The 16,924-nt window shown below is 32.3% G+C and overlaps 1 protein-coding gene across 1 annotated transcript; it reads right to left on the minus strand.

Moving 5' to 3' along the window:
• Positions 1 to 14,014: 14,014 nt before the first annotated feature.
• Positions 14,015 to 14,827, minus strand: LOC115717684 (uncharacterized). Its single transcript, XM_030646666.2, has 2 exons — positions 14,542 to 14,827; positions 14,015 to 14,445 (listed from the first exon to the last, which is right to left on the minus strand). Exons 1-2 carry the CDS (start codon positions 14,825 to 14,827, stop codon positions 14,015 to 14,017), a joined length of 717 nt encoding a protein of 238 aa, XP_030502526.2.
• Between the last annotated feature and the right edge of the window lie 2,097 nt (positions 14,828 to 16,924).

Genomic DNA, 16,924 nt, shown 5'->3' on the forward strand with positions numbered 1-16,924 from the left:
TTTTTTTATTAAGTAGCTAAATGAAACATAGAAATTCAAATTTCTCTTTTAATATTTGTCATTGGATCAAATCTAATGGTTTAATATTTTTAAAATTAATATTTATAGTTAAATTTATTTAGTACCCATCAATGGGTAATACCCATTGAGAAGTGTTTCGTATATATATCTCTAATTAATTTGAAATTCAATGTATTTACCAACTAAAATACATTTTAAAATTTATTAAAATAAAATAAAATAAATTTGGAAAAAAATTACTTTAATTATGTTGATCTAAAATTAAATAAATTAATTTTCAACATAAATATAATTTTTCTATTTAATTAAATCTCTTAATAAAAATATCAAATATTTATGTGTCTTGAACAAATCAACTTAAATATTAATTTTCTATTTAATTAACTATATCTAGAAAAATACCAAAAGTAACTTAGAAAATAACTATCTAGATATGTAATAATTAAAATATTTAGTTATTATTTTTTATTACGTTAGTCTAGATATCTCAATGTAAAAATAATAATTTCATAGAATATGTTGTTAGAAAAATAGTATTTTTATAAGTACATGCTTGTGTTATTTTTCTCAAATAAAAGAGATTTGAGTATTAGCAATTATTTAGCTCAAAGATGAATATAAGCATATATTAAAGATTTTATATTATAGTATTTATAACAAGTGAATAAATATGATTAGGTTTAATTATTATGTTATTATTGGATTAGAATTGTAATAGTAGTGGTAGTGGTCGTATAGTACCATATAGACTTTGGGGCAAGTTAGAAATGGTCTTATACATGTGGTGATTAATGAGCTATTTGAGTAACGTTTTGCACATGTAGGAAATAGTGTATATGTGGCCTTTTATTTTGAGCAATGGATGGAGAATAGTTGGGCTATTCCAACTAAGAAAGGGCGTGTAGAGTAGATGGCTATCAAAATTCAAAATTTAAATGTCTAGTTGGACTTGCATGTGTAGTGTAGAAGTGAATGGGGGTTAGTTTACTCAAATGATTACTGAAATGGATAAAGGGTACAATTGGAGATTTTAGTGGAAATTAGTTTAGAGTAAGATCACATTTCAAATTCAAAACGGAAGAGACCTAACTGAGTGCTGTATAGTCACCTATTGGTTATTTTTTTTTTCATAGTATAGATAAATACTAGTTGTTGAACTTTGAACTATATATGTTGTTAGGAGTCCACGTGGAGTTCATTAATTTCTAAATAAAATGACCATTTTCTTGAAGGTTTTATTGTAAGATTAATTTAGAAAATTTGTTATTAGGAATTAAAACTATTTGCACGTAGATAGGTCGACAGGCCAAAACCTCATCCCGAATTTTTACTAGCTCAGGATCTTCCAATTCTGTTTTTCTGATTCTTTCTAACAAATCTGGTTGGAGTGTCAGATTGTGTAACTTTCTAACTACAAACTCAATTTTAGCATTAACCACTTTTGAAGCTAGTTGAGGAGCTATCATCACGGTGCTGAAAACCTGCCCGGGACCTCTCCTACTTAAAGCATATGCCACAATATTGGCTTTCCCAAGGTGATACAAAATCTTGCAGTCGTAATTTTTAACCAATTCCAGACACCGTCTCTGCCTCATATTTATTTCTTTTTGAGTGAAGAAGTACTTAAGACTCTTATGATCTGTGTAAATCTCGCATTTTTTACCATAAAGGTAGTGTCACCATATTTTTAGAGCAAATACTACAACAGTAAGCTCTAAATCATGTGTTGGATAGCGATGCTCATAATCTTTTAGTTGACTGGAGGCATAGGCTATATTTCTATCAGCTTGCATCAGAACACATCCCAGATCCTGTCTGGATGCATCATAATGAACAATGAACTTTTCTCGATCTGATGGCAAAGCTAGCACTGGTGCTGTTATCAATCACTGTTTCAATTCCTGAAAACTTGCCTCACACTTGTCTAACCATACGAACGGTTGATTCTTCTTAGTTAGCTCAGTTAGTGGCATAGAAATCTTAGAGAATCCTTCTGCAAAACATCGATAATACCCTACTAAACTGAGAAAACTTCGCACTTCCACCACAGATTTTGGCCTCGACCAATTTTTCACTAATTCAATTTTTCACACTTTTTGAATTTTGCATACAACTTATGATCCCTGAGTCGCTGTAATACCATTCGGAGATGTTGCTCATGCTCATCTTCTATTTGAGAGTACATGAGGACATCGTCGATAAACATTATAACACAGTTATCGAGGAAATCCTTGAATACTCTGTTCATGAGATCCATAAAGGCCGCTGGAGCATTTGTCAATTCAAATGACATTACCAAAAACTCATAGTGCCCATATCTAGTTCGAAACGCAGTCTTTGGTATATCCTCTTTCCAAATTCTAAGCTGATGATAACTAGATCGTAGATCAATCTTTGAAAACACAGTCTTTCCCTGAAGCTGATCAAACAAATCATCAATTCTTGGCAACAGATACTTGTTCTTGATCGTTAGCTTGTTTAATTCCCGATAATCAATACACATTCTGAGAGAACCATCCTTCTTTTTCATAAATAGAACTGGAGCTCCCTAAGGCGATACACTGGGTTGGATAAACCCTAAATCAAGCATCCCCTGAAGTTGTATTTTTAGCTCCTTGAGTTTCGGTGGAGCCATTCTATATGGTGCTTTCGAAATAGGTTCAACTCCAAGTGCCAAATTAATCACAAAATCTATTTCTCGTTGTGGCGGTAATCCCGGCAATTCCTCGGGAAATACGTTGAGAAATTCTCTAACAACCCTGACTACCACATGCCTAAATGTTTTGGGTCTGCTAGAGTGTTGTATAGTCACCTATTAAATAAATTCATGAATTATTATAAAAATATTAATAATTAACGCTAATTACCTTTACTAATCCATATTCTAAAATGCAGTCATTACATCCCAACTCCACTATAGATTCGAAATTGCACTCCTGATTATATAGACCGCTCTATACCAAGTATAGATACGCTATAAATTATCTATTATTTCAATCTAAATAATTAATGATCCTCTATTGATGATCTACATCGAGTAATGACAAATTTATCGTTCTACCCTTCAATGTATTTTATCCTTAAAATACTTAGCTATTTGTAAATGATATTTCAGTAAACTAATATAATTACTAAAATGAGTACTCTACCATTTAATCTCATTTAGCCAAGCTCGAAGGAAATAATCGTTTCACTTCTATATATTCATTAAAGCTATAAATTTTATATCAATGATTAGCGCTCCCACTCTACTGTACTACCATGTTCCCAAGATGTAAGTATTGGGCCGATCTAATTGGTCGGCTTTAACAAACAAGTCAAAAAACACAAATAATACACTTGAACTATAACCTAACCATCTTAGGATTCAGATCATTGATCTAAGATCAACTAAGTGATATTTACTTAGAAAAAATATTACGATAAGTTTATAATAACTTTTCTACTGTGAATATTGGTCCAGTCTGATGTATAACAATTCATCCAATACAAGCTTACTTTACTAATGCCTTAAAAAAGGCATACCACTTTATAAGTGTAAGTAAACCAAATTGTTGATTATCATATCAGTGTAAATTCTATGTACTGATAAATCATGAGACTAATAATTTAATCACATAATATTGATTATTTTCCACTATGTAGACAACACAATAATCATGAATCACAATATGATAAAAATTTATATATCAAACAAATGATCATGAAATAAACATGTGAACCAAGCATTATTAAATAATTTTGTTCCTTTATTGATAAATAAAATTCAAGATGACATTGAAAAAGAGTTTTAGTTAGGACACAAAATCCAATATTTTATATATTCTCTAATATATTATCCATTAACTACTTACTTTTTGGGCATAAACTCTTACACAGGTTTAGTCTGGGTCCCTTTCTGGGTCCGAGTTTGGGTGCGAGGTTTGGGTTCAGGATCCGGGTTCGGTCGGGGTCCTGGTTCGGGGTCGACTCCAGGTTCAGGTTTGGGTTTGTGTCTAGGCCCAGGTCTGAGTGTGGGTCTAGGTTCAAGTTTGAGGTCTAGGTCCCTGTTCGGGTCCAGGATCTAGGTCAAGGTTTGGGTTAGGTTCGAGTCTGGGGTCTAGGTCCCCGTTTAGGTCTGGGGTCTGGGTCCGAGTCTAGGCCATGGTTGGGGTTTGGGTCGAATTTATTTTAATGAATTTATAATTTTAGAGGACCTATTAGTTCAATTCAATATCAAACATAGTATTGTTTAAATAATACTAATACAATACTAATTAATATAATACAATACAATACATCACGATGTACCAACCGAGCCCTATAATATTTTTTTTAGCGTTATATATTTAAGAAAACATCATTTAAATGTTATAATTCAACCCATGTAACTAAAATTTTTCAGTTGATTATATTATTTAATTGTTAAAATTTTCTATGTTATACGCATTTAATAACATTTTAAAATGTAATCGTACATTTTGGATAAAAATTTGGTATTTGGACATCCCGAGAAAAATTAGGTATTTTTTGTAGAAAATTGCTAACAATTGGTTACCTTCTTTCTCCAATCTTTGTAATCTTGGGATGCATGTCACCAATCTGAGTTCCTTCTAGTATAAGGGGTCAGAGACTATTGTTCATGCCCTATGGAATTGTGAGAAGTTGAGTGCTTCTAGAAGCACCATTTAGGATATCATCTATATTCTGCTCTATACTAGAATGGATTTCTACGAATTTCTATCTATTTGTTTGGATGTTATCTGTTGCAGATCTTGGAAAATTATTTGTATAGGAAGAATATTTTTCTGAATGAAAAGACCCAACTGTTTGGCCACCTTGGAGTCTTGCCTTCCTTGACAAACATCTTGTTGTCGTCAGATATCATGCCATCCTTGGTGTCATGGTGCGTCAGCCATTGACAGATCAATGGTGGAAGAAAGAACCTACGAGTTTGCTAAAATTGTACTGTGGTGTGGGGCTTGATATTGGTGTGAAAAAAATTAGTGTAAGGGCAGTTATTGATGATTCCAGAGGCTGAATTTTAACTTTTGGTACATGGTTTTGGAATATTCTATTGGAGTTCATTGTTGCTGAAGCTATAATGATCTATTTTAGTGTTGTGTTGTGCTCTCGTCTTGGATGCTCTATGGTGGAGATTGAATCAGATTGTTTCAATGTGGTTTGTGCCATCTCTAATCATCATGTGGATCATTCCTACTTTAGATATATTCTTGCTTATTGTAATAATTTTATTAGTATTTATTTTAAGTTTTGTCCTAAGATGGCGAATAATGTTGCAGACTCATTAGCCAAGCTAGCTTTATCATTTATTGATAATTATGATTGGTGGTCTAACTATCTTGATTGTATCTATGTTGTCCTTCAAATCAAGACGGCATTTCATAATCTATATATCTTGAGCACTCTTTTTGCTCTCGAGATTTCTTATTGGATTTACTCCAAAAGTTTTAATGAGATTTATTTTCTAAAAAAACAATAAATAAATAAATAAATAAACAATAGTACATTTTCAATTACATTATAACTATGTTATACAATTGTTATAATTTTAGAATAATTACTCTTTATTAATCTTATCTTTTAGTTTCTTGCAACACTTTATAATAAAATTGTTTAACTTTATAGTGCTAAATTTTTTTTATTATTCTTTTATTTATTGTAATTATAATTTGATAAAATCTAATGTATTTCTTGTATTATCCAATCAGTACATGTGTTCTAAATATTATTCTTCTTCTTCTTTTTTCTTTTTTTTGCTATAATGTGCTCTAAATAAAATTGATAAAGCACAAAACATATCTTAATGTCTAATAAGTAACAAGTCTAATATAGACATTAAAAACAAGTTGTAATTAATATTTGTACGGTGCCTTCTCTTCACTTAGTTGCAAGCATCCAGGTCTTCACTATCTTCATCATCTAAATAATAATTTAGATAGAAATATTCAATAAGAAACAAAACTTGAGATGAATTTATGTTATCAATTTCATTGCAATATAGAATGGAAGCATGTACAGTGTCATGTCAATACTTCAAAAAAATATAATGAAATTTAAATACTAACCACATTCAGTTTCAATGTTACAATTGAAAAGAATGATCAATAAACTCATACCTTATAAGATGACTATAATTCTCAATTGACATTAGAGCTCCATAACTCCATGAATTAAGCTTTTCCTTTAACTGTTTAAAATATCCAATTGCTGCCGAAAGAAGTAAACATCAAACTCAAGCAAAACTCATCAACATCAACTAAATGAAAATGAACAAATAACTAGCATACTTAATGCACATAATAAACTTTATTTAAGCTTGAAACAAATATCTAATTATTATTCAACTATATCAATGAGTACGCCCTGAACCACCTTATATATGTATACATATATATTTTCTCAGTAACATTACCACCAAACCCAGGAAAAAAAATTGTATGGTTTTTGTATAGGTAAAGAAGGTACATAGGATCTTCCTGCTCAAGAAAAATATAAGCCAAAGTATCATAGGTAGTTTGGTTTTGGTTACTGTAAAAAGTTGTTGGGCTACTCTGCTATGCTTTAAATTTAATCTAGTAACCATATCTTCCAGTAAATGGATCATTGTACAAACGTGTCACAAGTGGCATGGATCTCTATTAACAAATTTGTTCAACACCAAGCTAACTATATGCAAATAAGAAAATGATGCAAAGCATTTAGATTAAGGCTTAGCTGTATGCACATGGAACTAAAAAAACAAAGGAAGCTTTTTTTTCACAGTAAAAGAGCCTGCTATGTCTTTGAAGTTTGGTTAGCTAAATTTAAAAAAAAAATATTTCTAACATAAATTTTGAAAAGCCTCTTTTTTTCCCTCTAATATCATAAGTAGTTACCATAAATCATAAGTTAAAAACACAACAAAGCAAGAAACCCCCAGATAACATTTGACACTAAAACTCAAGGGAGAACATACACTACATTGACCACATTGTGGAGAAACCCACTTTTCATATCAAGAATAATGTGTTAAATTGTTATCTTCATTTACAACTTTATACTAATTCCTCGATTGCCACAACCAAAAGTTAATCATATGACTAATATGTGCAGTAGACACACTTCTGACTTAGGTGGCCTCAATGTTTAAAAAACGCAAATGAGCTTTGAGGCTTTTTTTATTTTGTAAGGCAAGGCGTAAGCCTCAAAAATTAATAGAATCAATACTTTTAAAGCACCTAAGAATAAATAAACAGTCACATAAATTTCAAACATACCATAAAATATCTCATAAAAATAATAACCATAAAATGTCTTATAAAATTCAAACATACCCAAAGATATGTCTCATAAAACTCAAACTAAAATAAAGATAATTATGTTTGTAGAATTAGAATTCTAAATTCTACTATCCTAGAACATATTTGACTCATAAACTCGAACTAAAGCATTGATGGAAAATGCAATGATGATTAGAAATCCTCAAATTCATCGTCACCATCCTCATCGCCACCACCCTCATTGCCACCATCAATATCCTCCCATTCATCCTCATCTATGTCTACTACTAATCTCTTTCACTTTCCTAAGAAAAAAAATACAAACTAATCAATATTTGAAATAAGTAATATATGTGATATAAGCTAAACCAAGAATAAGAGTTTACGAATCCGCTCTTGAACTAGATTCTGGAGCACTTGTATGATTTTGGTCTAATTGGGTCAATTCCAATCTCTCAAGCTTCTTATCACTTAGCCTTTAAACATTTTCATTTTCGTTATCACCAATGATCCATTCATCATCAGATGGCAACTCATCAAGCAACAAAGCATCATCTTTATTTGACGGTGGAGATGCCAACCTCAAATATCGATCTTTCAATCTTTTGTTGAACATTATACCTACCAAAGAAGGCATTCTTTGGGTAGTCAATCGATTTTTTTTTGTATGAAATTGATGGAAAGTGCTCCAATTTCGCTCGCATCCTGATGCCGAGCAAGACCCAATAATTTGATGGAAAATTTTTGAAACTCTGGCGTGCCATCTCCATATTGAGTCCACCAATCCACTAAAATTGGACATCAAAAGAATAAATATTTTAGATAAGATGCTAAGAAATTTTCCAAAAGCATTAGTAAAAGATTTAGACATTTAATTACCTGGTAATCGTTTTTCAAATGTCTGTTTAGCTTGGGTAAATCCAAAGAAGCCTTCTTTGTTGTGAAAAATGCTACATTGAAGGTCAACTTTTTCTCTTTCTTTGGGATGTGGGATAAGTCTGTCCATACAATGAAACAAATCCAACTTGACCTTTGGATGGTTGGAAAAATCTTCACCATAATGACAGGGGGGATTCAAATAGTAGGCAGCGGCATGCAAATGTCGATGTCATTGAAATTCCCATTTCTCATCAATGATTTCCCATATCTCCTTGTAAATCTTTTTCTTCTCCACCCAAATTATTTGCTATATTTTCCTTAGCCTTATCCATTGCATTATAGAGAAATCCCATAGTCGGTTCCTTATCACCATCAACTAATCTTAGCACTTCAACTAAAGGACTTCTGGTCCTAATAGCATAAATCACACTTGGTCAAAAGTTCTTATCCTTCAAAACTGTTTTTCTTGCTTCTTTTCCATCTGGTTTAGCTGCTCAATGACACTCTATCCACTCTTCAGAAGTAAACATAGCCTCCAAAGGTTGCCTCACTTGATAAATGCTTTGTAGTGTAAGAAATGCAGTTGCAAATCTAGTGGCAACAGGTCTTACAATGTCTCTTTCTGCAAATTTTCTCATCATGTCTAGGACCAATTGATGATTGTAAATATACTTGCTCAATTTTTTGCTTTACTCAAAGCAGTTGCATGTTGTGGGAACTCTCCAATTTTTTCAAGCATCAAATCAATACAGTGTGCAGTACATGGAGTCCAATAGAGATGCTTTCTTTTCTCCATCAATAATGTACCCGCCGCTTTGTAGGCACTAGCATTATCAGTAACCACTTGAACAATAAGATGCTCTCCCATTTCTTCAATAACGTCATCCAACATTTTAAACAACTTTTTTGCATTTTTACTAAATGAGGAGGCATCAATACTTTTCAAAAGCACAGTGCCCTTAGGATTGTTGATCAAGATGTTAAGAATGCTTCGATTTCTACCGTCGCACCATCCATCATACATTATTGAAACTCCTGTTGATGGCCATGTCTTTTAAATATCCTTAACTATAGTGTCGGTAGTCTTTATGTCCTCCTTCAATATCCAAGTCCTAAGCTCATACATACTATGAGGTTTCAATTACCAACCATAATTTCCAATCGAGCGACACATATTGAGAAAGGAAGCACTCTTAGCAAAATGAAAAGACAAAGCAGTCTCAAAAAAACACCTCCCAATGTCCACGCAAACATTATCACGCATTTTTATCTCTTTTTTGGGAGTGGTTTTTTCAGCGGCTATCCTATCACTACCATCACACACAAACCAATCAATTGGTCCTCTTACACCTCTAGCAGACACGGGAGCACTAGTCTTAGTGTAATAAGATCCCGACTCAACCATCTCTTCGAATTTCATTTGAGCCACACGCTTTTCTAATATTTTTTTTTTTTCAAGAGCTCCACAAATTCATTCTTAACTTCTTCGGGAACCTCCTTACATGGTGCAACACCTTTCCTAGTGTGAGCAAGGTGTTGTTTCAACCTTGCAACACCTCCCGTAATAAGCTTTCTATTGTATTTACACTCCATGTAAATATAATTTTTCTTGTTTTCAATATTTCCACCCGAAGTATCAACTTCAACACCATTCTTCCAAGCCAAATCATTTCTATTTCCAAGACTTTTATTATTATTACCGTCAACACTACCACTGCCACTAGCTCCTCCAACATCAATACCACTCAATTTTAATTTTTTATTCATTTTCTTATCTATACAAAACAAAGTAACAACCAAATAATAAATCACCACCTAATGAACCTAAAAACAACTAAATATGGCTTATGAATTAAAAAAACTAAATAATATTCAAATGTTTACCTATGGAACAAAGAAAGGTAGCAGCAACCAACAAGCACCTAAGTCAGACAAGGCAGCAGCAAACCAGCAAGGTTTTTTTTTCTGTGATGAGAAAAGGGAAAAGGCAGCAGCAAGGTGGAGTCGTGGAGGAAGGCAGTGAAAATGGAGGAGCAGTGAGAAGGAAGGCAGGGGCAGGGCAGTGCACCAATTCGAAGGAAGAATACAGCAAGCTTTTTTTTTTTGTGGGTTGAACTTGAAAAAATATGAAGCAGTTGTGTGCTGCTCTGAAGAAGAGAGGAGCTGCTATGAAGAAGATAAAACTAGGGTTTTATTTTTTTAATTTTATTTGGGCTCACTTAAGTATTTTATTGGGCTATTTTATTAATGTTTATTGGGCTATTTTAAAGTTTTTTAAGTCTTTTATGTTAGGAGGAATTTTCATAAATATGAGAATCGAGGGTATGGTTTACTTTTTTATGGCATAAATAAATAACACTATAGGATTATTGGTTTTTTAATTTTTTTGACATTTATATGGGTTTTTTTTATGCCATATTTTTGTAAAAAAAATAGAAATCTCATATTTGTAAAACAACAATAAGTTTTGTCGAAAAAGTCGCCGGTACTGGAAAAGTCGCCGGAAAAGTCGCCAGCACCGGGAAAGTCGCCGAAAAAGTCATCGGAAAAGTCACCGGAAAGTCAACGTCGGCGGAAAAGTCAATGGAAAAGTCAACGTCGCTGGAAAAGTCACCAAAGTAAATGTCTCCGATATAACTAAAAATATAACCGGTTATATGAATAAAAATTAATGACTCAAACCGGTTATAATTGAAATATAACCTGTTATGTAACATAATAAATAAATAAAAATAACATAAAATAAATCAATCCAATTATAATTAAAATATAACCGGTTCCGAAACAGAATTATAATTAAAAATAAATAACACGAAATAACTCAAACCAGTTATCACTAAAATAAAACTGGTTATATAACATAATGAATACAAACAAGTAACACGCAATAACTCAAACTGATTACAATTAAAAACAAAGAAGAAATCAGTTCCTAAATCACTGAAATATAAATTAAAAACAAAACTAGTTCCACAATAAAATAGTTCATAATACATAATACCTCATAAAACCGGTTATAATTTTTTTTTAAAAAAAATGTGGCGATCAAATGTCTCGGATATAATAAAAATAGATCCGGTTCTATAACATAATGAATAAAAATAAATAACACACAATAAGTCATACCGGTTATAATTAAAATATAACCGGTTCTGTAACACAATGAATAAAAAAACACAAAATAACTCAAACCAGTTATAATTAAAATAGAACCGGTTCTATAATAGTGTTATAATGAATAAAAATCAATAACACGAAATAACTCAAAACTGATTATAACTAAAATAGAACCGGTTATAAAATATAATGAATATAAACAAGTAACACACAATAATTTAAACCGATTACAATTAAAGAATAAAGCGGAAATTAGTTCCTAAAACACTGAAACATAAATTAAAAATAAAACTAGTTCTACAATAAAAAACCTCTTAACATATAATACCTCATAAAACCGATTATAATGTTTTTTAAAAGGTGAGGATCAATTTGAAAAAATACGGAGGCATAAATATGAAAAGAACCAACTCCATAACAAAATAAATAACACAAATAATAACATACAATAACTAAAAATATAACTGGTTATAGGAATAAAACCTAATAACTCAAACCAATTATAATTGAAATATAACTAGTTCTGTAACATAATAAATACATATAAAGAACATAAAATAACTCAAACCAGTTATAATTAAAATAAAATCGGTTCTATAACAGTGTTATAATGAATAAAAACAAATAACACGAAAGAAGTCAAACTTGATATAACTAAAACAGAACCGGTTATATAACATAATGAATACAAACAAGTAATACGCAATAACTCAAACCGATTACAATTAAAAAGAAAGAAGAAATCAGTTCCTAAAACAATGAAATATAAATTAAAGAAAAAATTAGTTTCATAATAAAATACTTCATAACACATAATATCTCATAAAACCGGTTATAATTTTTTTTAAAAAAAAGAGTGGGGATCAAATGTCTCGGATATAATAAAAATAGAACCGGTTCTATAAGAAATTAATAAAAATAAATAACACAAAGTAACTCAAACCGATTATAATTAAAATATAAACGGTTCTGTAACATAATGAATAAAAACAAGTAACACAAAATAACTTAAACCAATTATAATTAAAATAGAACTGGTTCTATAACAGTGTTATAATGAATAAAAATCAATAACACGAAATAACTCAAAACCGATTATAACTAAAATAGAACCGGTTATATAACATAATGAATACAAATAAGTAACACACAATAATTTAAACCAATTACAATTAAAAAAAAATAAAGCGAAAATCAGTTCTTAAAATACTGAAACATAAATTAAAAACAAAACTAGTTCTACATCGTAACACATAATACCTCATAAAACCGATTATAATTTCTTTTAAAATGTGAGGATCAATTTGAAAAAATACTGAAGCATAAATATGAAAAACGAGTTATATTTTAATTATAACCGGTTTGAGCTATTATGTCTTATTTATTTTTATTCATTATGTTATAGAACCGGCTCTATTTTTATTAAATCCAAGACATTTGATCCCCACTTTTTTTTTAAAAAAAAATGATAACCGGTTTTATGAGGTATTATGTGTTATGAAGTATTTTATTGTGAAACTAGTTTTGTCTTTAATTTATATTTAGTGTTTTAAGAACTGATTTCTTCTTTGTTTTTAATTGTAATCGGTTTGAGTTATTGCGTGTTACTTGTTTGTATTCATTATGTTATATAACCAGTTTTATTTTAGTTATAACTAGTTTGAGTTATTTCGTGTTATTTGTTTTTAATTATAATTCTGTTTCGGAACCGGTTATATTTTAATTATAATTGGATTGATTTATTTTATGTTATTTGTATTTATTTATTATGTTACATAACAGGTTATATTTCAATTATAACCGGTTTGAGTTATTAATTTTTATTCATATAACCGGTTATATTTTTAGTTATATATGAGACATTTACTTTGGTGAATTTTTCAGCGATGTTGACTTTTCCATTGACTTTTTCGGTGACACTGACTTTTTCGTTGACTTTCTGGTGACTTTCCCGGCGGTCGTGATTTTTCCGGCGACTTTTCCGGTGTTGGTGACTTTCTAGCGACTTTTCCGGTGCCAGCGACTTTTCCGGCAAAACTTATTGTTGTTTTACAAATATGAGATTTCTACTTTTTTTTACAAAAATATGGCATAAAAAAAAACCCATATAACTGTAAAAAAAAAAAAAAAAAAACCCATAACCACTATGCTTTATTTATTTATGCCATAAAAAAGTGAACTCTTAAAATTTTCCCATATTTTGGATAATTATTACTTATGTTAGGCAGCAGAAAACTAAATTTAAAATACCAATTTGGGCCTTTTTTTTAGGGCTCAAATAGCGCATTTTACACACAAAATGTGAGGCGCCCGCCTCTTATGCCTCAATGCCTCACGCCTCAACTCAACGCCTCAACACTTGACGCGTACACCTCATTTCTTCTCAGCAAGGTGCATGCCTTGATGCACTTTTCAAACGCCTCAGCTTAAGGCGCGCCTCAAAAACACCTTTTTAAACATTGGTAGTCAGCGACATGCAAATATCGATGTAATTGAAATTCCCATTTCTCATCAATGATTTCCCATATCTCACTGTAATCTTTTTCTTCTCCACCCAAATTATTTGTTATCTTTTCCTTCGCCTTATCCATTGCATTAAAGAGAAATCCCATAGCCGGTTCCTTACCACCATCAACTAACCTTAGCACTTCAACTAAAGGACTTCTGGTCCTAATAGAATAAATCACACTTGGCCAAAAGTTCTTGTCCTTCAAAACTGTTTTTCTTGCATCTTTTCAATCTGATTTAGTTGCCCAAGGACACTCTATCCACACTTTAGAAGTAAACATAGCCTCCAAAGGTTGCCTCACTTGATAAATGCTTTGTAGTGTAAGAAATGCAGTTGCAAATCTAGTGGCAGTAGGTCTTACAATGTCTCTTTTAGCAAATTTTATCATCATGTCTAGGACCAATTGATGATTGTAAATATACTTGCTCAATTTTTTTGCTTCAGTCAAAGCAGTTGCATGTTGTGGCAACTCTCCAGTTTTTTCAAGCATCAAATCAACACAGTGTGCAGCACATGGAGTCCAAAAGAGATGCTTTCTTTTCTCCATCAATAATGTACCTACCCCTTTGTAGGCACTAGCATTATTAGTAACCACTTGAACAACAAGATGTTCTCCAATTTCTTCAATAACGTCATCCAACATTTTAAACAATGTTTCTGCATTTTTACTAAATCAGGATGCGTCAATACTTTTTAAAAACACAGTGCCCTTAGGCTTGTTGATCAAGATGTTAAATATGCTTCGATTTCTACCGTCGGACCATCCATCTGACATTATTGAAACTCCCGTTGATGGCCATCTCTTTTTAATATCCTCAACTATTGTGTCGGTAGTCTTTATCTCCTCCTTCAATATCAAAGTCCTAAGCTCATACATACTCTTAGGTTTCAATCCGCTACCATAATTTCCAATCGAGGGACACATATTGATAAAGGATGGACTCTTAGCCAAATGAAAAGGCAAAGCATTCTCAGAGAAACACCTCCCAATGTCCATGCAAACATTATCACGCATTTCTTTCTCATTTTTGGGAGTCATATGGGTTTTTTTCAGCGGCTGTCCTATCACTACCATCACACACAAACCTATCAATTAGTCCTCTTACACCTTTAGCAGACACAGGAGTACTAGTCTTAGTGTAATAAGATCCCGACTCAACCATCTCTTCGATTTTCATTTGAGCCACACACTTTTCTAATGTTTTTTATTTCAAGAGCTCCACAAATTCATTCTTAACATCTTCGGGAACCTCCTTACATGGTGCAACACCTTTCCTAGTATGAGCAAGGTGTTGTTTAAACCTTGCAACACCACCCGTAATAAGCTTTCTGCAGTATTTACACTCCATGTAAATATAATTTTTCTTGTTTTCAGCATTTTCACCCGAAGTATCAACTTCAACACCATGCTTTCAAGCCATATCTTTTCTATTTCCAAGTCTATTATCATTATTACCGTCAACACTACCACTGCCACTAGCTCCTCCAACACCAATACGACTCAATTTTGATTTTCTATTTATTTTCTTATCTACACAAAACAAAGTAACAACCAAATAATAAATCACCACCTAATGAACCTAAGAACAACTAAATATGGCTTATGAATTAAAAAAACTAAATAATGTTCAAATGTTTACCTATGGAACAAAGAAAGGCAGCAGTATCCAACAAGCACCTAACTCGGACAAGGGAGTAGCAAACTAGCAAGGTTTTTTCTCTGTGATGAGAAGAGGGAAAAGGCAACAACAAGGTGGAGTTGTGGAGTAAGGCAGTGAAAATGGAGGAGCAGTGAGAAGGAAGGCAGGGGCAGGGCAGTGCACCAATTCGAAGGAAGAAGGCTGCAAGCATTTTTTTTTTTTGTGGGTTGAACTTGAAGAAATATGCAGCAGCTGTGTGCTGCTGTGAGAAAGATATGAGCTACTATGAAGAAGATAAAACTTGGGTTTTATTTTTAAGTTTTATTTGGGCTCACTTAAGTATTTTTTTGGGGTTTTTCATTAATATTTATTGGGCTTTTTTAAAGTTTTTTAAGTCTTTTATGTTAGGCAGCAGAAAACTAAATTTAAAATACCAATTTGGTCCTTATTTTAGGGCTTAAATAACCCATTTTTCACCCAAAATTTGAGGTGCACGCCTCTGATGCCTCATTTCTTCTCAGCAAGGCGCACGCCTTGATGCACTTTTAAAACGCCTCAGCTTGAAGCGCGCCTTAAAAATGCCTTTTTAAACATTGGTAGGCAGCAACATGCAAATGTCGATGTAATTGAAATTCCCATTTCTCATCAATGATTTCCCATATCTCCTTGTAATCTTTTTCTTCTCCACCCAAAATATTTGCTATCTTTTCCTTCGCCTTATCCGTTGCATTATAGAGAAATCCCATAGTCGGTTCCTTATCACCATCAACTAACCTTAGCACTTCAACTAAAGGACTTCTGGTCCTAATAGCATAAATCACACTTGGCCAAAAGTTCTTGTCCTTCAAAACTGTTTTTCTTGCTTCTTTTCCATCTGGTTTAGCTGCCCAAGGACACTCTATCCACTCTTCAGAAGTAACCATAGCCTCCAAAGGTTGCCTCACTTGATAAATGATTTGTAGTGTAAGAATTGCAGTTGCAAATCTAGTGGCATCAGGTCTTACAATGTCTCTTTCTACAAATTTTCTCATCATGTCTAGGACCACTTGATGATTGTAAATATACTTGCTCAATTTTTTTGCTTTACTCAAAGCAGTTGCATGTTGTGGGAACTCTCTAATTTTTTCAAGCATCAAATCAATACAGTGTGCAGCACATGGAGTCCACTAGAGATGCTTTCTTTTCTCCATCAATAATGTACCCGCCGCTTTGTAGGCACTAGCATTATCAGTAACCACTTGGATGCTCTCCCATTTCTTCAATAACGTCATCCAACATTTTAAACAACTTTTCTGCATTTTTACTAAATGAGGAGGCATCAATACTTTTCAAAAACACAGTGCCCTTAGGATTGTTGATCAAGATGTTAAGAATGCTTCGATTTCTACCGTCGGACCATCCATCAGACATTATTGAAACTCCTGTTGATGGCCATGTCTTTTTAATATCCTTAACTATAGTGTCGGTAGTCTTTATGTCCTCCTTCAATATCCAAG

The sequence above is a fragment of the Cannabis sativa genome, chromosome 5, assembly GCF_029168945.1.
Source record: "Cannabis sativa cultivar Pink pepper isolate KNU-18-1 chromosome 5, ASM2916894v1, whole genome shotgun sequence".
Classification (NCBI taxonomy): domain Eukaryota; kingdom Viridiplantae; phylum Streptophyta; class Magnoliopsida; order Rosales; family Cannabaceae; genus Cannabis; species Cannabis sativa.